Raw genomic sequence first — 24,981 nt, 5'->3', positions numbered from 1 at the left:
GGAAAATATGAGGGGGGGCCTCAAATGCGCAGCTTTAGAGTCGGTTCACACTATGGCGACACGACTTCGGGGCGACTTGAACAAGACGCCGTGCACCGCGACTTCGGCGCGACTTGCACGGACTTCACATAATGGAAGTCAATGCAAGTCGCTCCGACTTTGGACAAAAGTAGTGCAGGAACCTTTTTCTAAGTCGGAGCGACTTGAGTCGCTCCTATTAGAACAGTTCCCATAGCACAGAATGTAGCACGACTTGTCAGGAGACCAAGTCGCCTGACAAGTCGGAGTAGTGTGAACCGGCACTGTCATGGTCTCTGTAGTACCACAGAATCTATCATTTTGTCTTAAAAGGCTATTTATCCGCCATTTTCGAAGCTTTCCAGGTACTGCCACAAAACTTCTTACTTTGATTTCACTGTACACTGTGAGCTTCCCACAATGAACATTAGAAGTTGCAGCAAGTCAGATAGAGCTCACCTAATTTACTGGCTGGATGACATCCAGCATCATCTAGCGCTTTCCTCCCCAGCCTGACTGTCCCTGGCCCACCCCTTACATTCATTGCATTTTAGTTCTTCCAATCATGAAGGCTCAGCATCGCATGTGGGTGTTATCTAGGGCAGTCTGCATGCAAATACAGACTGCCCTATGAACACCCACACCTCCAGACTGACACCCACTTAACTGTTGCAGAGTGCGATCACTGGGTGCAGCGGAGTACATTCAGATCAGACATTGTGGAGTAAACAGGAACTGGCTTCTTTATTGGAACATAACACAGATAGTCAAGATGTCACCTCATTGTAATGAGAACAACAAACAGGAAAAGATAACCAACAGGTTCAGTACAGTGTACAGGATATTACAACACATCATAGAAAATGCATAGCATATCACTGAGCATTAGCGACATCTAGTGTCCTATTTGTGAACTGCAGTTAATCTGCTAAGCTGAAAGCTGTTGTATCTCCAACACTAACAAGGCATTTTGATAGTTGCAAAGCTCCTCCCAAAAGTCAGCCCACTGCTGACATCAGGACTGAGGGCTTTTGAGAGGAGTACTGGAGTAGGGTGTTGGGATGTTTTTAGGAATCTATGTTCAGCACCCTGACGGCCCCTCCCACCAGCCATGATCTGCCTGTATTACATGGAGAAGCACAGAGACCATGTGTTGATATCACTGGGTGTAAAATAAGGTATGTAATGAAAATGATAAGGTTTTTTTTAAAAAAAAATGTCATTATCATGTTGATGAGGGGGGGGGGAGGAGGAGCCAGGGAAAGTAAAATATAAGCAGATTAAACTTCAGATTTATTGTGTTTGGTACTTATCACCTACATAGTGAGATCAGTGATCCCATTGCATAGGTATTGCTGAGCTCTCTGTATAGGAAGCACAGCATGCTGAACATTGAAAAGTCTGCTCAGTGTAAAATAATTAAAGATATATAATGATGATATATGCAATGATAATATAATATGATAATGTATAATGATTTGCTTTATGTCGATAATTTCAGCACCATCCAAAAAACCTGCACCACCCCCTCCCCCACCCCCTCCCCCACATGAGGAGAAGAAACCAGTAGGCGCAGCCCCCCCTGTGGAAGAACACTATTGTGAGATGCTCTGCTGCAAATTTAAGACCCGACCATGGTGGACCCAACTTCACAAATACAGATTCCCATCCAGTATTGATCCACTGACTAGTAAGTGAAGGGGGGGGGGGGCATGAGGCAGCCCCAATGAGTAGTAAGTAGAAGGGAGTACAAGGTACTGGGAGCCCTGCTTATTAGCAAGTGAGGGGGGGGAGGGATGAGGCACTGGTAACCCCTATGACTAGCAAATAGATGGAGACATGAGGCACTGGGAGCCCTGCTTACTGGTAAATAAGGGGGAAGGCACAAAGCACTGGGTACATTGCTCATCGGTAAGGGAGGTACTGGAAGCCTCACTATGAAATGATATAGAGCAGGCATCTCCCACTCTGTGTGATCTTTATTTTCCCCCATGTGGCCACCTACTTGTGTGGGTCATTTAGGGAACACCTCCCAGCTCTCAGGTCTTGTGTGATTGGCTGTGCTCCTCTCACTTGTTTGTACCACCCCTGCAGACCTCATGTATGTCCTGTGGCTCTTCTTCGTGGTGATGGCATGGAATTGGAATTGTTGGCTCATTCCAGTACGTTGGGCCTTTCCCTATCAGACGCCGACCAACATTCACTACTGGCTCCTCATGGACTATCTTTGCGATCTCATCTACCTGCTGGATATTGTTGTGTTCCAGGCCCGCCTGCAGTTCGTGCGCGGCGGCGACATCATTGTAAGTACCACGTCCGTAAAATTGCATCATATACCTCACAATTCCATAGTACAATCCTTACATTGTACAGACAACACCCAGCCACAGATGTCATACACCATAGACATTTTGATGTGTGGGATAACTCTACAATCCTTTATAACCTCTAGTCTGACTATTTCTGGCTCCCTAAGGGCGGGCCCTGTGTAAGGCAAAGGCCCCAGTTGGCTGCCACTGCCTCAGGATGGACTTCCGGGATTGGGCATATCAGGGCTCTGTTTAGGTCTCCAGTCAGACAGGATTGTGGTGATCCCCTGATGGAGCATCCAGGGGGGGGGGTGGAAGTCCTCTTGCCCCTCCCCTGAAGAACACTCTCTGGCTCTTAGTTCTTTAAAAATCAATTGTTTGTGTCCTCATCAAACTTTCTTCTAATTCCAGACTGATAAGAAGGCAATGCGGGAATATTACCTCAAGACTGATCGATTTAAGGTAATTCCTCCATGTGTTTTTTAACTGCAACACTACATTTGTAATTTATGTCGTCTCTCGAAGGCCTGCCAAATGCAATATGTGGGGCGTACAACCAGGAGGTTAGTGGATCGCATTTGAGAATACATATGCGATATTAAAAATAATAAATCTACTAATGTGGCCCATCATTTCAACAATCAGCATGATGGTGATATTAGCTTGGTTTCGGTACAGGTCATTGAGAGGGTCAAGGTTCCTCCTTGGAGGGGTGATCAGTTCAGGTTGCTGTGTAGAAAGGAGGTATTCTGGATCTTTCACTTACACACCCGCATACCTTTTTGGATTAAATTATGAGTAGGATGTGTCTCATTTTTATGAGTGACCGGCTGGCTTCCCTTCTGTTTACGTCAGCCTTTCCCCATACACTTATATATATCTATTTACATGTTTATATGTGTTATAACAGTTTCAGCTGACACATGTGTTTGTATGTATTTATATACAAACGTGTATATATATATATATATACAAATACATATATATATATATGTATACACACATACACACTATATTACCAAAAGTATTGGGACGTCTGCCTTTACACACACATGAACTTTAATGGCATCCCAGTCTTGGTCCCTAGGGTTCAATATTGAGTTGGGCCCACCCTTTGCAGCTATAACAGCTTCAGCTCTTCTGACTCCTGTTGTCTGGGAATGACATGCACATACACACTGCGATATCGGTATATGCTTTTTCTGTCCTCGTAATACTCGTATCTCTTTGTGCTGGCCTTTTTTCCCCCGGTGTTGAGGGTGCATCACGATGGATGGGACTTTATTATATATATTTTTTCATTTTTTATATTCATACATCGTTTTGATGCGGTACTTTCCATTGGGGAACTGTGTCCCTTTTTTGTCATCTTTAGTCATTCCAGATGCTTATTTTCCAGGGCCGAGACTGTTCCATACTTAACCAGTTATCTTTATATTTAACTCGGGCAGTGTTAAGAATATATCCCTTGACTATATGGTTTAGTATAATGTGGGTCCATACGTGTATCTATGTTTATATTTTTATTTACATGGACACATGTGCTAATATGCTTTGTGTGGAATCATTTGATATAATTAGTGGATTTTTGCTACAACGTTTTTTATGGTGTGTTTTCATTCATTTTTACATATTTTTTATACTTTGATATTGAGAGCCCTTTTTACACTGATACGTTTTTCCTGCGTTTTTCATTGCCAAAAAAACACAAGAAAAATGTTTCCCTTTAAATCTTATGGGACTTTTCACACCACTGCGTTACAGGTGCTGTGTATTTTGAAAAGTCCTGCATGCTGCTGCATCTTTGGTAGGGTTTCGAAATTAATGGAAATCGCTGACAAATTGTGGTAAAATCGCGGTAAAAATGCACCACGATTTTGAATTTTTGGCACGTTTTTGAGTCACATGTCCATTTTTCACAGGGGCAGGCAGCCCAAAAATGCACCAGAAAAGCACAGCAACCATATCTGAAACACAGCAAAATGACGAGCAGTGTTAAAGTACCCTAATGACATAGGTTTTCTTTTATATATGATTAGATATGTATTCATATCTTGTATACAGGCATACCCCGCTTTTAAGTACACAATGGGACCAGAGCATGTATGTAAAACGAAAATGTACTTAAAGTGAAGCAATCCCTTTTTTCATTTCCTAGGCAAGCTGGCTGGCCACAAATAGGATATGTTGTAGTCCTGGGTCCCCTCACATTGCTCCCTAAGTTTGGTATCCCTGTCACTTATGGTTTGGGAGTAGTGCCACGTCAAGCTGACCAAGATTTCCCATAGACGCCAATGTTAAAAACTGGGAGTAGTGCCATGCCAAGCTGACCAGGCTGTGTCCGTACTCGCGAGTGTACGTAAAGTGAGTGTACTTAAAACGGGGTATGCCTGTAGTTGGTTTTCTTTGCTCCTGTTCTTTTTTCTATTTCATGATTTTGGTTTATATATTGATTTTTTTGTATGTTTTTTCTTTTTTTCACCTTTCATTTCATTTATATGAGTTTACACTATTGCTTTATACAAATGGATTTTAAGGGTTAACCATGGGGACTCAGCGTTTCCATAAATGAGCTTCACCTAAAAGTTGTCTGTTATAAATAGGTGACCATTGATGAAACACTTAGTAATGATTAAGCACTGATGTGTGATTACTCATCTACTACTGCCTGGGATAGTGTGTGGTCCCTGTATTTTAACTTGGATATTTTCAATAAAGACGTTTTATTCGTGATTCCTTCATAATTTCTCCCTGTGATAATGTCCCCAGGCCCCAAACATGATTGGATACACATTACTAGACCGCGCCCAAACATCATATTCATGTCACCCAACCAGTCCCTGAAAAATGATCATATTCATATTACCTGACCAGGCCCTAAACTTGATAATATTCATATTATCTGACCAGGCTGGAAACATGATCATATTTACATCACCAGACTGGGCCTGAAACATTATCGTATTTACGTCACCAGACTGGGCCCCAAAAAATGATCTTATTTATGTCACCCAACTGGGCTCCGAACATGATCGTATTCACATCACCAGTCCAGGCCCCAAACCTGATCATAATCACATCACCAGACCGGGCCCCAAACATGATCGTATTCATATTACCTGACCAGGCCCCAAACATATCACCCAACCAGACCCAAAAAATAAGTGTATCTCACTAAAGACGCCAAACTCAGGATTAGAGGAGAGACAATTATACGCTGATTTCTGGGTCTGTAGGAAATTCACCATCCCGATTATTCTGTGTAGTTTGAACCCCCAGATATCTGGTACATGTTGGGGCCCCTTGAGTCCTAGTCAGGACAGTGAGTGCCTTATGGACCTCCTAGATATCTGGTGCATGTTGGGGCACCCCCAGTCTGCCCCAGATATCTGGTACATGTTGGAGCCCCCCTAAGGCTCTCTCAAGATAGTTGGTGCAGTATGTACCTCCAGTCCACCCCAGATATATCTGGTACATATTGGGACCCCCTGAGTCCCTCTCTGGAAAGTTGGTGCTGTATGGTCCCCCCAGTCTGCTCCAGATATCTGGTACATATTGGTACCCCCTGAGTCCCTCTTTGGAATAGTGACACATTTTAGGGCCCCCCTCGAGTCCCTGGCATGACAGTTAGTACATTATAGATCTCTCAGTCCCCCCCCCCTGGAATTCTGATACATGTTGGGGCCCTCTAAAATCAGTATGTACCTCCAGTCCACCCCAGATATCTGGTACATATTGGGACCCCCTGAGTCCCTCTCTGGAAAGTTGGTGCTGTATGGTCCCTCCAGTCTGCTCCAGATATCTGGTACATATTGGGACCCCCTGAGTCCCTCTCTGGAATGTTGACACATTTTAGGGCCCCCTCGAGTCCCTGGCATGACAGTTAGTACATTATAGATCTCTCAGCCCCACCCCCCCCCTGGAATTCTGATACATGTTGGGGCCCTCTAAAATCAGTATGTACCTCCAGTCCACCCCAGATATCTGGTACATATTGGGACCCCCTGAGTCCCTCTCTGGAAAGTTGGTGCTGTATGGTCCCCCCCCCCCCCCCAGTCTGCTCCAGATATCTGGTACATATTGGGACCCCCTGAGTCCCTCTCTGGAACGTTGACACATTTTAGGGCCCCCCTCGAGTCCCTGGCATGACAGTTGGTACATTATAGATCTCCCAGTCCCACCCCCCCCCCCTCTGAAATTCTGATACATGTTGGGGCCCCTCTAAAATCAGTTGGGACTGTATGGATCTAAGAGTTTCCCTCCACCCCCCCGGATATATGGTACATGTTGGCAACCCCTGAGTCCCTCTCAGGACATTTGATGCACTATGGACCCCCAGATTTATGGTACATGTTGGGGCCCTATTAGGACAGTTGGTTCGAAATCAATCCAGTGATAATGTGTGGTGACATTAATTTCTTGGTCCCGGCAGATGGATGTCATCTCTCTCCTCCCTCTGGATCTTTTCTACTTCAAGGTTGGAGTGAAGTCCATTCTCCGCTTGCCCCGTATACTTAAGGTAAGGACACAAGGAGCCCCTGTGTTGTCATCCAGTATATGATCTGTCACTGACTGACACCATTCCCCCCCCCCCCCCTTGTCTCCTTATAGTACATGGCCTTCTTTGAATTCAACAACAGACTGGAAGCTATCCTCAGCAAAGCCTACATCTACAGGTCAGTGCAGGGACACAGGGGCCCTGAGGTCAGAGGGCCCTTCCCCACTTTGCACTCCTTACAGGACCAGATTAGTATTTCCTTCATGTTCCTCTACTTTCTCCGACCTGACAAATAATCTTCCAGCAAATATACCCGAGCTACCTGGAGAAAAAGATACACAGGAGTATAAACAATATATACACCAGGGTGCTCACCATTTTGAAGAGCGCAGGCCACTTAAATGATTTTGTAACCGGTCGCGGGCCACAATGAACTGTAGGGTTTTACTGCCCCCCCCAAACCGCAAATGTAAAAACGCCCTATAAGGCTACTAGCACACAAATGTGCTGCACCTGCAGGTTTCGCTTTGCCATAGACCTCTATTACATCTTGCGATTCTGATGCATTTTCTGAAAGCGCACCAAAACTCCTGCATTCAGGAGGAACCCACAGGATATAATAGAAGTCTATGGCTCAGGGCAGCTAACCCGCAGGAAAGCCACAGGTGCACTGCACTGCACCCGTGGATCAGTATGAAAGCAGCCTAATAGTTTTTAGCCCTTTTAAAGGTGCTAAGATGCCCATTGTAACAAATATTATGCCCAGTGTTTTTTCTTCTTGTAGCTGCTGCTGGCGTTGCTCTCCAAGCAGATAGAAAGGATTAGTGGTGGAGTGCACTAGGTATCATCCGTCTGGGACAGAAGCCAGTATTACAGAGGAAGCATTGGCTTATGCTGCTCCTGCTCCCTCCGCTGCCAGAGCCAGCTCACTGCACTGTGATGCCCTGGGATGGCCGGTCGGCAAGCCCAGATTGCGATTAACATGTTGTTGGCCCCAGGCATGCCCTTCCCTGGTTTGAGGTCATGGGCCACATGGAGCACCCCTGATATACACAGTATACACAATATACACAGTACATATTACACAGTATACACAATCTAAATACACAGTATGCAGAATATACCATATACTGTATATATATATATATATATATATATATATATATATATATATATATATATATATATATATACATTATATACTGTAAAGGTAATTTGTACATCCTGTATATTATTGTATTATATTTTATATGTATTGCACACTGCACATGGCACTAAAAATGTTCTCATTACATGTTTGCATTCTTTTGAGTCCTGATTAGAATTAGCCTGCCTATGTTACGCCCCTTGTTACCATAATAGTACAATTGTAATAATAATGTGATACCTACGTAATCATGTGTATGAAAGCCTTCAATTGCGTCAAATAAAGCAGAACAGTTATTTTGGAAAGATGCAGAGTTTATCCTTTTGTGTCTGTTCCCTACTGCAGTAGTTATTAATTTGGAACCACTAATCAATATGAGGATAGGAGTTGCCTATCTATAAAAAGTCCAGAACAATACATATTTCAAAATGTATAGAATATGTACACAATGTATACTATAAACAAAATACACATTATACATAATACACAGTATATAGAATATGTGCACAGTATACACAATATATATATTATACACAATATATGCATAATACACAGTATACACAATATATACTGTGTACAATATATACAGTACACACAATATATAGAATATATACAAGAGAGACGATATACACCATACACAGGGTTCACCCACTATGCACAATACACTATATACAATACACAGGGTACACCGGCTGTACAAAGTATATATACTACTGTATACACAATACATGGGGTACAACCAGTATACAGGGGAGGACTGGGTCAGGGGGCAGGGGGGCAATTGCCCCCTGGGCCGCTCTGATGCTCTGTAAAAAGGCTACACAGACATGCCTAAAGGATTCCTAGTGAAGAGAAGTAAAAAGTCCCAGCCACTGACCTACTGAGTGTGGGTTGAAGACAAGGACAGGACGCAGGCACCGCGTCTGACCAGAGGCCGGTTCCATGCCCCACTGGAGACTCTTCTCCTCCAGGAAGCCCTGACCGAGCTGTCCCAGCTCTACCCAAACATCCATGCTGGCCCAGATTCAGTCGGTAAGTAGAGAGTATCTGGAGCAGGTCTTCATCTTGGAATGGGGTTCAGGAGGAGGACTGGAAGAGGGAGAGTGGGAGGAGGGCCAAGTCGCTGCACCATGGGCCTCTGGTTTGTACTTGCCCCCTGGGCCGAAAGTTGCCAGTCTGCCCCTGACAGTATATACTATATACACAGGGTACAGCCAGTTTGCACAGTATATACACAATACACGGGTTACACCCAGTATACATTGTATATACACAATAGATGGGGTACACCTATTATATACAATACATGGGGTACTCTCAGTACATGGAATATACACAGTACCCAAGGTTGTGGTTTCAGGAAGTTGGGTTGCTGTGTAATGACAAATGGGGATAGTTGAGTTATCCTGCTGTTGCTGGGAGGTTGTGAATTCTCTGGTTGTTCTCTCAGTTGTGGCCTGCATGCTCAGTGATTGTCCTCCTTGTTTCAGAGTGATCCGCACAACAGCCTACCTCCTGTACTGCCTGCACATGAATGCTTGTTTCTATTACTGGGCCTCCGACTACGAGGGGCTCCGCTCCACCAAGTGGGTGTATGACGGCGAGGGGAACAGGTGAGAGCAGGGGTTACCTTAAACAGGTCACAGATATCACCAGACACACAAGTCTAATGAACCAGAGGTTATGAGTTCATGTCATAAAGAACATCTCCACCCACAATGTACTTTGTTTTGGGTGGAGCAGAGTTCAGACTATGCCTGGTTCTTCTGAAAGGGATGCCACTACTTTGTCAGGACAGGCTGAGTTACTATTATCACCAACCCAAGTAGGTTCTTCATATACCAGAGTGTCCTGATTCCACTTTTGGGTGAAGTTGCTCTTTTATGACTGCTAGAATAACTCTGTAGATTTCTTTTGGTCATGTGGACACATTCCATATCTTGTCAGCCAATCACTATGGAGAAATTTTATATATTATACGCTGATTTCCTTTACTCAAGCTTTGGGGGTGGCAAAATCCAGTGACCTCATAGATTGGGGAATGCCAGAGGAACAGTGTAACACTGTCCACAATGGGCTCCACCTTGATACATACAAGCAGGTGTAGGGTATATTCAGTGGCTGAAGCCAATTGTTGCCCCAGATTCCGTAAAAGACATGGCTGAATAGGGGGCACGTCTGGCCCTGCCTCTGAGGTGCCATATCTTTGTGTTTCCATTAAACTGTCCTCATGACTCCAGTAATGTCTCCCTCTTCTCCTTCAGCTACATCCGCTGCTATTACTGGGCTGTGAAGACCCTCATCACCATTGGGGGGCTCCCTGACCCACAGACTCTCTTCGAACTTTGGTTCCAGCTACTAAACTACTTCATGGGAGTGTTCGCCTTCTCCGTGATGATTGGTCAGGTGTGTACACTACTCCTCTGTCATGATTGGTCAGGTTACTCCTCCTCCATGATTGGCAAGGTGTATTCTCTACTCCCTGGTCATGGCTGGTCAGGTTTGTACTCTACTTCTCTGTCATGTTTGGTCAGGTTTGTACTTTACTCCTCCATCGTGATTGGTCAGGTGTGTACTCTACTACTTCATCATGATTAGTCAGGCGTATACTCTACTCCTCTATCATGATTGGTCAGTTTGTGTACTCTACTCCTTCATCATGATTGGTTAGGTGTGTACTCTACTCCTCGGTTATCATTGGTCAGGTGTGTACCCTACTCCTCGGTCATGATTGGCCAGGTGTGTACCCTACTCCTTGGTCGTGATTGGCTTGGTGTGTACCCTACTCCTCGGTCATGATTGGCCAGGTGTGTATTCTACTCCTCCATCATGATTGGTTAGGTATGCACTCTACTTCTCTGGCATGATTGATCAGGAGTGTACCTAATCTACATGCGGGGCGCTGGACGCATGGAGTTCAATGGGGTTTTTTTTTTTTTTAACCATGTGATTAGAGCCAGAGGCTCTCACAGGCTAAAAAAAAGGGTGGGCTTGGGGCGCAGAGCAGTGAGCCCTGAGCCAACCCATTGAAAATTCGCTATTCTCACACGGATCCTCCTCCTGGCCAACCAGGAAGCAGGTTTTGAGACCCGTTTCCCGATTAGCTGAACGGAGAAGCCATGACATTGGGCATGGAGGAGACGCAGAAGACAGGGGGAAGAAGCTGAAGCCACAGCCTGCTGCTGCATCCAGGCAGGGTGAGTGAGGGGGGATCCTGTCCTGTCTCCTGTCTCTCCTGTCTCGCTGTGGTTGGGGGGGGTGGGGTACGGTGTGCGGCGGCCTGGTGTGGTCCGGGGGGGGGGTATGGTGCGGTCCGTCTGCCGCCCCCCCCCCATCCCATGGAGCACCAGCTGCCACTGTGTGTACTCTACATCTCTGAAATGATTAGTCAGGTGTGTACTGGACATCCTCATCATGATTGGTCAGATGTTTACTCTACTTCTCCATCATGATTGGTCAGGTGTGTACTCTAGAACAAAGACCGGATGTAAATTGAGAGAGAATGAGAAGAGTGGCTGTAAGTGACACTAATAAAAGTAATGATGACCTACCTGTAGTTGATCATTTGATAATTGTGTCTCTTCCTTTCACAGATGAGGGACGTGGTAGGAGCTGCTACAGCTGGTCAGACATATTACCGCAGTTGTATGGACAGCACCATCAAATACATGAACTGTTACAAGATCCCGCGCAACGTACAGAACCGCGTCAAGATGTGGTACGAGTACACCTGGCAGTCACAAGGCATGCTGGGTAAGAACCCCTTTCCTAGCTATGTTCTCATTACAAGTAACTACATTTCCAATGATTCTCTTCTTCCGAATGGGCATATGTCAGGGAAGGGCCAGCTTTAGCCACAGCCTACTCACACGGGTGTTCTGCTTGGTGGTGAATATAAGAATGGGGGTCTCAGGCCTTACATATAATTCAGGTAAAACCTGTCTGATTATTTTAAGGAAGCCTGAATGCAGAATCTTAGGTGACAATGAGGATTTGCAAAGATGCAAAATCTGGGAGAAGGAAGGGAGAATATAAGGGATGTGATTACAGAAGATTTATCACTAAGAGATAGAAGGGAAGGGTAGTCTGAAATGTGTCACTTCTGACATTGTCATTCTGTGTCTGTCAGATGAATCAGAACTGATGGTGCAGCTTCCAGACAAGATGCGGCTGGATTTGGCTATCGATGTGAATTACAACATTGTCAGCAAGGTGGCGCTCTTCCAGGTAAATGTCACATTTCATTTCCATTAAGGGTCCCTTGTAGTACTGGGCAAGCATAGAGAGATACTTTCAAAGTGGGAGAGTCTGGGGGATTCTTGTTGTACCAGAAGAGCCTGGGGGGATCCTTTTAGTGTCAGGAGAGCCTGCAGAAATCTTTGTAGGATCAGGAATGTCCAGGGGCATCCTCGTAAAGCAGAAGAGCCATGGGAGATCCTTGTAGTACCAGGAGAGCCTGAGAAGATCATTGTAGTACTGGGAGAGCCTGAAGGGGATCCTTGTTGTATCAGGAGAGCCTGGAGAGATTCTTGTAGAATCGGGAGAGCCTGGGGAGATCATTGTAGTACTGGGAGAGCCTGAAGGGGATTCTTGTAGTACCATGAGAGCCTAGGGCAGTGAGGGCAAACGTTGGCACTCCAGATGTTTTGGAACTACATTTCCCATTTTGCTCAACTACACTGTAGAGAACAGGAGCATCATGGGAAATGTAGTCCCAAAACATCTGGGGTGCCAAGGTTTGCCATCACTGGCCTAGGGGATCCTTGTACTGCAGGGAGAACCTGGGAGGGGGGATCCTTGTTTTACCAAAGAGCCTGGGGGATCCTTTAAATACCACGAAAGTCTGGGGGGATCTTTGTAGAGTGGGAGAGTTTGAGGGGATCCTGATTGTAACAGAAGAGTCTGGGAGGGATCCTTGTAGTCCCAGGAGCACCTGGAGGGATTCCTGTCTTGCCATGATTGCCTATGGGGATCCTTGTAGTGCCAGAAGAGCCTAGGGGGATCCTTTTAGTACTAGGAGGACCTATGGGTATCGTTGTAGTGCCAGCCAAACCTTGGGGATTCCCTGTTCTACTGGGAGAGCCTAGAGAGTTCCTGGTTGTACTGAGAGAGCCTGGGGGGTTTCTAGTTGCACTGGGAGATACTGGGGGGATCCTTGTAATACTGAGAGAGCTTGGGGGATCCTTGTAATACTGATAGAGCTTGGTGGGTTCCTTGTAATACTGATAGAGCTTGGGGGGTTTCTTGTAGTGCTGGGAAAGCCTAGGGGGATTCTGTAATGGGAGAGCGTGGAGGAATCCTTCCAGTGCTGGGAGAGCACAATACCATTAGGAATGATGAATGGTACTGGTACAGTACATACTAATTCCAGTTCTTTTCTCGCTTTTCCTCTGTCCCTCTCAACCCCTCTTCATCACCTCCTTTCTTTCTTCTGTCAATTCTTGCACCTTCTTTTTTATTCTACCCTTTTCTCCACCTTTCCTCTCCCCTTCCAACCCCCCTCTGCAGGGTTGTGACCGGCAGATGATATATGACATGCTGAAGAGGCTGCGCTCTGTAGTTTACCTGCCTGGGGATTATGTCTGTAAGAAGGTGATGTACGGGGGGTTGGAGGGGTTCAGGTGAGAGCAGAAAGCGATGAATGAAGCTTCTCAGAATCTCTCATTCCAAATCATGTATACATATATATTGCCTTCAATGATAGGAATGAGTCAGAACAGTGGTCTGTGTGAATGCTGTCACAAACTGTGGCACTTATACAAGTGGAGGTGACACAGGTAAATGTGACACAAATGGAAGTGATGTTGGAGGTAGTGACATGGGTGGAGGTGACTCGGGTTGCAGTGACAAGGGTGAAGGTGACACAGGTGGTGGTGGTGACACAAGTAGAGGTAACACAGGTGGCAGTGACTAAGGTGGCAATGACACAAGTGGAAGGGACTCAGGTTGCAGGGACACAAGTGGAGGTGACACAGGTGGCAGTGACTCAAGTGGCGATGGCACAAGTGAGGGTGACACATGTACTAGTGGCTCAGGTTGCAGTGACACAAGTGGAGTTGACACAGGTGGCAGTGACTCAAGTGGCAGTAACACAAGTGGAGGTGACACAGGTGCTAGTGGCTCAGGTGGCGGCGCCACAGGTGGCAGTGACTCAGGTGCCGAGCACACAAGTGGAGTTGACACAGGTGGCAGTGACTCAAGTGGCAGTAACACAAGTGAAGGTGGCATAGGTGCTAGTGGCTCAGGTGGTGGTGACACAAGTGGAGGTGACACAGGTGGCAGTGACTCAAGTGGCATTTGACACAGGTGCTAGTGGCTCAGGTGGCAGTGACACAAGTGGAGGTGACATAGGTGCCAGTGACTCAGGTGTCGATGACACAAGTGGAGTTGACACAGGTGGCAGTGACACAAGTGGAGGTGACACAGGTGCTAGTGGGTCAGGTGGCAGTGACACAAGTGGAGGTGACATAGGTGCCAGTGACTCAGGTGGCGATGACACAAGTGGAGTTGACACAGGTGGCAGTGACACAAGTGGAGGTGACACAGGTGCTAGTGGCTCAGGTGGCAGTGAATAGGTGAAGGTGGCACAGGTTGCAGTGACAAAAGTGGAGGTGACTCAGGTGTCGATGACACAATTTGCAGTGACACACCTGGCAATGACTCATGTGGGGGATGACACAGGTGACAGTAATACAGGTGAAGGCAACACAGGTGGCAATGACCCAGGTGGTGATGGTACAAGTGAAGGTAACACAGGTGGCAGTGACGCAGGTAGAAGTGACATAAGTGGCAGTGATTTAAATGGCGATGGCACAAGTGAAGGGGATGCAGTGACTCAGGTGGCAGTGATGCAGGGGAAAATGATACAGATGGAGATGATATGCACCCACTCACCCACTTGCTCATGGTTGGCCATAAAATATTTCTTTCAGGGGGAGATCGGGAGAGAAATGTACATCATCAAAGCTGGAGAGGTCCAGGTCCTCGGAGGGCCGGATGGACAGACTGTGTTGGTCAGTCTAAAAGCAGGATCTGTCTTTGGAGAAATCAGGTGAACTAGACAGACAACTTCATCTTTCTCACAGAAAATCCAGAGACATTTTACTGTAATGTGACAGCTCCAGTTATTAGTTGCTCTCTTTCTGTAGGTGACTAACCTGCCTCATATACTCCTTTATGCATTGGCCTTCTATATAGGGGACTGACCTCTTCCTATACTCCCATATCTGTTGCCCTCCTGTATAGAGGACTGACGTTTTACTATACTCTAATAGGTAACTCCCTCCTCTATAGAGGACTGACCTATTCCCGTACTCCCATATACATTCTCCTCCTGTATAGGGGACTGACCTCTTCCTGTACTCCTGTATCTCCTGTCCTGATTAGAAACACCTGAGCTTGCTGAGTGAGCTAGTTCATTGCATTATCAGGCTGACTGATCTCTATTAGATGAGGAAGCAAGGTTTGCTGAATATTTTCTATTTTTGCAGTCTGCTGGCTGTGGGCGGAGGAAACCGACGTACTGCCAATGTGGTGGCGCATGGCTTCACCAACCTCTTCATCCTGGATAAGAAGGATCTAAGTGACATCCTGACCCATTACCCTGAGTCACAGAAGGTTCTACGCAGGAAAGCAAAGTGAGTAAGGGGTACCGCTGACATCCAAAAATGACAACTGCCTGTGTTGCCCGAAAAGCTACCAATCAGTTTCTGAAACTCAATATTCATATTCCAGAGCAGCTGTAAGTGTGAATGGTTGCTGTAGGGATCCAAGATAGTTCTTACTGCAGATATTGTATTCCTGAAATTAATGGTGTTGATTTAATAAAGGCAAATAGACTGTGCACTTTGCAAAGTGCAGTTGCATTCTGCAAGAGCAGTTGCTCCAGAGCTTAGTAAATGAACAGAAGTTCTGCTGATTTCCATCATCCAATCATGTGCTAGCATAAATGCTGTTTTTTTAATTTACCTCTATTACTAAACTCCGGAGCAACTGCCACTTGCACAGTGCAATTGCACTTTGCAAAGTGCACAGTCTATTTGCCTTTAGTAAATCAACCCCGATGTATTGCTCTATTACTCAGTATGATGGTGGCCAGGCAGAGATGCATTACTCTACAGTAGAGTCAGCCATGTTCATACTCTCAGGTATGGTGAGAGGAGAAAGACTGTTGTCAGAAGTTAAGGCTTATATCTCATTTCACTGGGTGTTTATTTAATTCTTCCATTTTGTCACATTTGGTTTCGAACTTGTTTCCCTAACTTAAGATTTAGTCAGACTGTTGTGAGTTGTTGGGTAGACAGAGGGTTGACAGGCTGTTGGGAGTCTTGGTGCATGAAGTGCCAATGGGTTTTTGATAATGTTGGGTTGACAGGGTGATGATGGGTTGTTGGGAGTGTTGGGTGGACAAGGTGTTGATGTGTTGTTGAGTGGGTGGGGCTGCTGGTAGGTTGTTGAGAGCGTTAGATGGGTGTAGTGCTAATGGAGTGTTGGGTGGACAAGGTGCTGATGAGTTGTTGATAGTGCTGGGGAGACAGGATGCTGATGTGTTGTTGGGTGGACAGGATGCTGATGGGTTGTTGGGATTGTTAAATGGATGGGGTGCTGATGAGTTCTTGAGAGAGTTAGGTGGACTATGTGTTGATGGGTTGTTGGGAGTGTTGGATGGATGTAGGTGCTGATGAGTTCTTGGTAGTGTTAGACCGGCCATAAATGGTGCAATTTTGGTTGCAGGAAAGAAAATAGATTCCCCCATTAACACTATCAGTGTTGATGGGAGAATCCCTCCCGTGGAGCATTTGTGTTCTCCCAGCGGGATGGTGCGGGGGGAGCTGCTGGGAGAACACACAGTGATTATTGCTAACGGCTAAAGCCGCTGGCAAAAATCGCATAAAGAATCAGACAAGCTGGCTGTACCCAAGATGATCAATTAACCAACTTGGGTACAATCAGCCTACACGGTTCGAATCTTGACCAGTCTCTTCTGAACTGGCGGAGATTTGAACCATCTTTGGCCGGCTTTAGATGGACGGGGTGGTGATGTGTTGTTGGGAATGTCAGATGTATGGGATGCTGATAGATTGCTTGGATTGTTAGATGGACAGGGAGCTAATGTGTTGTTGGGAATGTTAGATGGATGGGGTGCTGATGGATTGCTTGGATTGTTAGATGGATGGGGTGCTGATAGGTTGTTGGGAATGTTAGATGGATGGGGTGCTGATGGATTGCTTTGATTGTTAGATGGGTGGAGTGCTGATAGGTTGTTGGGAATGTTAGATGGATGGATTGCTTTGATTGTTAGATGGACAGGGTGCTAATGTGTTGTTGGGAATGTTAGATGGATGGGGTGCTGATGGATTGCTTGGATTGTTAGATGGATGGGGTGCTGATAGGTTGTTGGGAATGTTAGATGGATGGGGTGCTGATGGATTGCTTGAATTGTTAGATGGATGGGGTGCTGATAGGTTGTGGTTAGTGCTGGATAAAAGGGTTACTGTTGGGTTCTTGGCAGTGTTATATGGATTTGTTGCTGATAGTTTGTTGGTTGGCCGATTTGCTAATAGATTGCTGGTAGTGTTTGGTGGGCAGGGTGTTGATGGGCTATTGGAGGGTGGGCGGTCATCCTTAGCCATTAAGGCTTTGCAGTGGTAGGAATTGGGGCTATTTTATATTAAGAGCCCTAATATGATTGCTGCCTTTTTGGCCTTGATAGCTAGTCTGAAACTTCCGTATAGCTGATTCATCATGTGTGAGTTATACAGGTGCACTTAAAAAAATAGAATATCATCAAAAAGTTAATTTATTTCACTAATTCAATTCAAAAAGTGAAACTCATATATTATATGGATTCATTACACACAGAGTGATATATTCCAAGCATTTCTCTCTTTTAATTTTGATGATTATAGCTTACAGCTAGTGAAAACCCAAAATTCAGTATCTCAGAAAATTTGAATATTACATAAGAACAATAAAAAAAGGATTTTAATACAGAATTGTTGGCTTCCTGAAAAGTATGTCCATTTAAAGTATAGTATGCACTTAATACTTGGTCAGGGCTCCTTTTGCTTTAAATACTGCATCAATACGGTGTGGTATGGAGGCGATCAGCTTTTGGCACTGCTGAGGTGTTATGGAAGCCCAGGTTTCTTTGATAGCAGTCATCAGCTCATCTGCATTGTTGGGTCTGGTGTCTCTCATCTTCCTCTTGACAATACCCCACATATTTTCTATGGGGTTTAGGTCAGCTGAGTTTATTGGCCAATCAAGCACAGTGATACCATGATCATTAAACCAGGTATTGGTACCTTTGGCAGTGTGGGCAGGTGCCAAGTTCTGCTGTAAAATGAAGTCTGCATCTCCATAAAGCAGGTCAGCAGAGGGAAGCATGAAGTGCTCTAGAAGTACCTGGTAGAGGGCTGTGCTGACTTTGATAAAACACAGTGGACCAACATCAGCAGATGACATGGCTCCCCAAATCATCACTGACTGTGGAAACTTCACACTGGACCTCATGCAACTTGGATTCAGTGCACTTCACTCTTCCTACAGACTCTGGGACCTTGATTTCCAAATTAAATGCAAAATTTACTTTCTTCTGAAAATAGGTGTTTGGACCACTGAGCAACAGTCCAGTCTTTTTTCTTCTTAGCACAGGTAGGACGCTTCTAATGTTGGTTCAGGAGTGGCTTGACACAAGGAATGCAACAGTTGTAGCCCATGTCCTGGATATGTCTGTGTGGTGGCTCTTGAAGCACTAACACCAGCCGTAGTCCACTCCTTGTGAATCTCCCCCAAATTCTTGATGGTTTTTGCTTCACAATCCTCAAGGCTGCGGTTATCCCTGTTGCTTGTGCACTTTTTCCTTCCACTCAAATTTCAATGAATATGCTTGAATACAGCACTCTGTGAACAGCCAGCTTTTTAGCAATGACCTTTTGTGACTTACCCTCCTTGTGAGTGTCTTCTGGACAGCTGTCAAGTCAGCGTCTTCCCCATAATTGTGTATCACCTTTACAGGTGTTGTGAGTTAATTAGCTGATTAGAGTGTGACACCATGAGTCTACAATATTGAACTTTGTCACAATATTCTAATTTTCTGAGATACAGAACTTTGGTTTTTCACTAGCTTTAAGCCATAATCATCAAAATTAAAAGAAAGAAATGCTTGAAATATATCTCTCTGTGTGTAACACATCTATAGAATATATGAGTTTCACTTTTTGAAATTAATTACTTAAATAAATACATTTTTTGATAATGTTGTTTTTCAAGATGCACCTGTATATAGAGAAGGAACTCTTGGGTTGTTTTGTTTCTTTCTCTGGATTATTGTGGCAAATGGGAGTAATCTGCTGTAATGTGAAGATAGTCTGCTGTGTCAGTGATTGGAATATCATCAGATCTTTGTGTGTATGTCCAGTACATTGTATACAGATAAAGATTCATTGTCAGAGCCCCATACAAGAATTATATTATCCATCAGAACCCCAATCAGTCATCTTTGATTTTTCTCCACTTCAGGAAAATGCTGAAAAACACCGGCAAACCGAAAGATCAGGGTCCAGCACAGAAGGGATTCCAGCACATAATTCCGCCAAGACCCGAGACTCCCAAACTGCTGAAGGCTGCTGTTGCTGCCACTGAAAAAATGGGCTTCAAGGGATTTTCTAAATTGAGGCATCGGCTTAAAGTGAAGACAACTGTGGAGGTAATGGCTGGAAAACACGATAAGAAAATCGGCCGAAAATTTCCGTTCAGCGAGCGATCGGCCCATATTCTACTCGTTAATGCCCAGCCATCAATGAGCAATATCGATATTGTGAACGAAAAATACCGTTTGAAAAACCCGAAAAATTCTGTCGTCTCGTTTGCGAATGAACGATATTCTATACGTTGGTGTTGAGGTCGTTCAGTTTAAATCTGTATAACCTCATCACACATGAGGACCGAGGAACACTGTTTCGATGGTCGGCGGGCAATGGTCGGGCGATATTTGGACTGTGTATGTTGGCAACTTTTTTTGGACCGACAAATACTTTTTCAAAAGTCGGTGGTTGAATGATCGGGCGATATTCTAATCGTGTATTCACACCATAAGAGGGACAGTCATTTTATTACAACAATGACAGCTGATTTTTGGGGATGATCTCCTGTCTATGAGGGGTCCTCGATCTAGCCAGATATCAGCCCCGATCACTACTGGTTCACTGATGAAAAGTTGGTGTCAATACCCTGCCCCCTCTCCATTGGTGCTGCTTACAATTTTGTGGCTAACTCATGGATAAAGGGCTTTTCTGACACCAGGATTTTATTATCTGTCCCAGAAGATCATTCGTAGACTACACTTTAGATTTTTGTTTCCTGAGTCAGGATGATGGGGAAGTTGCACAATCTGCTGACATGTTGCCCTGTTTGTTTATCTTTGTAGCCCTCCAGAATGAGTCCAGTGCCCCCTGGGTCACCGGTGCACCGAAGATCTCCAGTGCCCACTATTAAACCTGAAGATGACGAGATGGCGACGGAGATCGTGGCCGAGTCTACAGACAACACGGTCTTTATCAGGGTTAGCCCCTCCTCACGAGGGGACGAGCAGATACTGTCGGTGGAAGTGACGGCCCCTGAGGAGGAGGAGGAGGAAGAGAAGAAATGATGAATTGGGTGGAAGATAGATGATGCAGTGCCTCATGAGCCTCACCAAAAATCTTTGAGGCTTCAACTTTTATCTTAGCAATATTACCGCAATCTCATCTGCAGAAGATCATTACAACCTTGGCGAGGGACCTGAAAACTAGAAGATTTCACTACAGACTCCACCCACAATGTAATGTAGAAATTCAGGTAGAGGTGGAAGTCAATATTCCTGGAACATTCCACCATGTCTATCATAGCACCAGGACCAATGTACAGAGTCCCTACTGTCCTCCCACTAGAGCCGTCATACATTGTTCTATGTAGAAGATGCCCCTGCAGGGTCCATACCAACATCGGGGCCGATGTGAGGGACAATCAATATATAGAAAGGTGCAGATTATTGAACCAAACCACAAACTTAAAATTCCTCATCTGGAGAGAGTGCAAACCAAAATATTGCAGCTGCTCTGAGGAAGGAAAGAGGCAGGTCTTTGCACTGCGCTCTCTTCTCACATCACAGAAAGAGGGCGCTCTCTCCTGGACCCCGCACAGGGGCTGCTGTTTTGAAATATTGCAGAGAGGGGGCGCTCTCCCCACACACTTCACAGGGTGTACTCTTTCCAAGTATTGCAGAGTGGGGGCGCTCTCTCCACACACCTCATAGGGTGACTCTCTCCACACACCACACAGAGAGGGATCTTTCCAAACATTTCAGGGGGGGAGGCTTGCTTTCCAGATATTGCAGAAAGGGGGTGCTCTCTCCACAAACAGCAAAGGGGGCGCATGTTTCCAAATATTGCCGAGAGGGGTGCTATCTCCACATTCAGCACAGGTAGAACTTTTAACACATGCTACAGAAAGGGGGCGCTCTATTTCCACACATCTCAAGAGGGAGCACTCTCTTCATGATAGAGTTAGCCTAGAAATAAAGCAGCAGAAAGTAAACTGGATGGCAGAATTCTGTCTGAGTGTCTGGAGGCTCACACCCCCCCGCCCTCCTACACAGAATCGCACCTGTGCAGGGTGCAGAAAGTATGGAGTCTGGGGTCTCCTTGGGTTCCTATGAGGGGAGTGACAAGAGTCTGGAGACTCCCCCAGTTTCTGTGAGCACAGTGTAGTCACAGCTTTGTGTTTGTTAGAATTGAAGTTTCTATTTTTGAAATAAATATAACCTTCTCTGCTTGGTGTGTTATCTGTAGTGGGTGGGGCTGGCATACAGACACCCTGAATTTGGTGCTGATTTACTGCTCGTCTCCTGCACCTGGCTGCTCTTCCCATTATCTCCCCTGGGTGCCAATATCCCCACCAGCTGGGAGTATGAGGCCAATGTGTTCCCAGCATCCATCTGATGGAGTACTGCTATCACCCAATCGGGAGAGTGGATCCCAGTGTATCAGTGCCACTATCACCCAATCAGGAGAGTGAATCCCAGTGCATCAGTAACACTCTTACCCAATCAGGAGAGTGTATCCCAGTGTATCAGTGCCACTATCACCCATTCAGGAGAGTGAATTCCAGTGTATCAATTACACTCTCACCCAATCAGGAGAGTGAATCCCTGTGTATCAATGCCACTTTCACCCAATCAGGACAGTGGATCCCAGTGTATCAGTAACACTATCACCCAATCAGGAGAGTGGATCCCAGTGTATCAGTAACACTCTAACCCAACCAGGAGAGTGGATCTTAGTGTATCAGTGCCACTATCACCCAATCAGGAGAGTGGATCCCAGTGTATTAGTAACACTCTCACCCAATCAGGCGAGTGAATCCCTGTGAATCGATGCCACTATAACCCAATCAGGAGAGTGAATCCCTGTGAATCAATGCCACTATCACTTAATCAGGAGAGTGGATCCTAGTGTATCAATAATATTCTCACCCAATCAGCAGAGTGAATCCCTGTGAATCAATGCCTCACCCAATCAAGAGAGCGGATCCCAGTGTATCAGTAACATTATCACCCAATCAGGAGAATGGATTCCAGTGTATCAGTAACACTATCACCCAACCAGGAGAGTGGATTCCAGTGTATCAGTGACACTATCACCCAATCAGGAGAGTGGATCCCAGTGTATCAGTAACACTCTCACCCAATAAGGAGAGTGAATCCCTGTGAATCAATGCCACTATCACCCAATCGGGAGAGTGGCCCTGTGAATCAATGCCACTATCACCCAACCAGGAGAGTGGATCCCAGTGTAACAGTAACACTATCACCCAATCAGGAGAATGAATCCCTGTGTATTAGTACCACTATCACCCAATCAGGAGAGTGAATCCCTGTGTATCAGTACCACTATCACCCAATCAGGTGAGTGAATTCCAGTGTATCAATGCCACTATCACCCAATCAGTAGAGTGGATTCCAGTGTATCAGTAACACTCTCACCCAATCAGGAGAGTGAATCCCTGTGAATCAATGCCACTATCACTCAATCAGGAGAGTGAATCCCTGTGAATCAATGCCACTATCACCCAATCAGGAGAGTGGATCCCAGTGTATCAGTAACACTATCACCCAATCAGGAGAGTGAATCCCTGTGTATCAGTACCACTATCACCCAATCAGGAGAGTGAATTCCAGTGTTTTAATGCCACTATCACCCAATCAGGAGAGGTATTCCAGTGTATCCGTAACACTCTCACCCAATCAGGAGAGTGAATCCCTGTGAATCAATGCCACTATCACTCAATCAGGAGAGTAAATCCCAGTGTATCAGTGCCACCATCACCCAATCAAGAGAGTGAATCCCAGTGTATCAGTGCCACCATCACCCAATCAGGAGAGCAAATCCCAGTGTATCAGTGCCACCATCACCCAATCAGGAGAGTGAATCCCAGTGTATCCGTGCCACCATCACCCAATCAGTAGAGTGAATCCCAGTGTATCAGTGCCACCATCACCCAATCAGGAGAGTGAATCCCAGTGTATCAGTGCCACCATCACCCAATCAGTAGAGTGAATCCTAGTGTATCAGTGGCACTATCACCCAATCAGGAGATTGAACCCCTGTGTATCAGTACCACTATCACCCAATCCGGAGAGAGGATCCCTCTGTATAAGTACTGCTGAGGTCGGTTAGCAGGGTCAATGCCTTGTTTACTATGTAGCATGACCCCCACAAGGGCTGCTGAGTATGTTAGTTTCCTCCACACTCCCTTGACCCCGAGGCACCTCCAACCCGCTAGACACTGTTGGGTGTGACATGGTAGTTCAGAGAAACAACGACACTTGAATATCAAGTTTACTGACTTGAGAAGGAGATAAACAGATATAGTTTCAACACAACAGGAAATATAAGCAATAAGAGCAACAGTGAAATTCCGAAACTTCAAGTCCCAGAATCACTGTGAAGCCCAAGACTCAGAATCCCATATAAAGATAGTACAAACTATGAATAGATATAACAATATCTAACTGAAGAAATATTTGAATATGTATGCAGTAGTAATGCAATTTCTCCTATAAATGTGTGAGAGTGACAATCAGACGTTTGACTCTATATTAACTATAGATAATGCGGTTAGGTCTAACTAACTCAGCTCCATATATATATCTCAATAGAATACATTTCAATCTTAACCTGAAAGAGTGCACTCTATCACCTATAGGGGGCCCCCTTATCCATGAATTCAATGAGTCTCTTCCTGACAAGGCCTTGTTAATCTTCACCGGCAGTAGGAGCTCTAATCATTCCATGAATGATATTTGTAATCCAAAGGGAAAAGGGGGTATTTGTAATCCAGGTTCTGCCTCAGATAAAATCAGTATAGATCGCTATATGTGTAAAGAGGCAGCCTCCCGGATCGCCATGCACTATCCAAGCTCAGGAGTGTCCTATGGCAACCGCTCCGCTATATCGAAGCCTTCCCTGTCTCTGTGCTGCGTCACAGGCCCTTTCAATCTACCCTTGAGCTGCTGCACTCACTACAATTGGATATCTCTCACCCAGTCCTCCGACACTTCTGTCCAGCAGTCCTCCACACCAGACCTGTCACTCCTCTGTGGTATACGCAGTGGCGTAGCGTGGGGGGTGCAGGGGGGGCCGGCCGCACTGGGCGCAACATCTGGGGGGGGCGCATCCGCTCCGCACATGAAGTTCAGTTGTCAGTCACTCACACTCTTTCTGTCATAGCCTAGACTGGCTGCCGCCGCCCGCTCGCATTCGCAGCTCTCTGCCCCTGGCCAGGCTGGCTCACTCACTCTCACTGGCTGTGCGCAGCTCGGCTCCCGAATCTGATCCGAGCCGCCGGGTCGCCCACTGTGGAGGGGGAGGGGGGGGGGGTTTGGAGAGACAGTCTCTGCACGCCTGGCTTATCTGGGGGGGAGGGACTAAGGTGCAGCGGCCGCCCAGCACAGCACTGAGCGCGGG

At 45.8% G+C, this 24,981-nt stretch overlaps 2 protein-coding genes across 2 annotated transcripts in view; both read left to right on the top strand.

The window, feature by feature from the left end:
- Positions 1-20,702, top strand: part of CNGB1 (cyclic nucleotide gated channel subunit beta 1) — a 107,120-nt gene extending 86,418 nt beyond the window's left edge. The window contains exons 29-42 of the mRNA XM_082271041.1: positions 1,520-1,708; positions 2,113-2,321; positions 2,739-2,789; positions 6,760-6,846; positions 6,939-7,003; positions 9,463-9,585; positions 10,237-10,378; positions 11,566-11,725; positions 12,102-12,199; positions 13,481-13,564; positions 14,905-15,023; positions 15,463-15,609; positions 19,496-19,682; positions 20,403-20,702. Coding sequence (XP_082127167.1) covers positions 1,520-1,708; positions 2,113-2,321; positions 2,739-2,789; positions 6,760-6,846; positions 6,939-7,003; positions 9,463-9,585; positions 10,237-10,378; positions 11,566-11,725; positions 12,102-12,199; positions 13,481-13,564; positions 14,905-15,023; positions 15,463-15,609; positions 19,496-19,682; positions 20,403-20,624 — 1,883 coding nt within the window. The 3' untranslated portion in view covers positions 20,625-20,702. The remainder of the gene's footprint in view (positions 1-1,519; positions 1,709-2,112; positions 2,322-2,738; positions 2,790-6,759; positions 6,847-6,938; positions 7,004-9,462; positions 9,586-10,236; positions 10,379-11,565; positions 11,726-12,101; positions 12,200-13,480; positions 13,565-14,904; positions 15,024-15,462; positions 15,610-19,495; positions 19,683-20,402) is intronic.
- The window catches only part of KIFC3 (kinesin family member C3), a 52,351-nt gene continuing 48,071 nt past the window's right edge, over positions 20,702-24,981 (top strand). Inside the window, exon 1 of the mRNA XM_082270783.1 lies at positions 20,702-20,812. The gene's annotated coding sequence lies outside the window, so the exon portion shown is untranslated. The remainder of the gene's footprint in view (positions 20,813-24,981) is intronic.

Source organism: Pelophylax lessonae, assembly GCF_965119305.1.
Source record: "Pelophylax lessonae genome assembly, chromosome: 10".
Taxonomy (NCBI): domain Eukaryota; kingdom Metazoa; phylum Chordata; class Amphibia; order Anura; family Ranidae; genus Pelophylax; species Pelophylax lessonae.
This window is presented reverse-complemented; position numbering and strand designations above follow the sequence as displayed.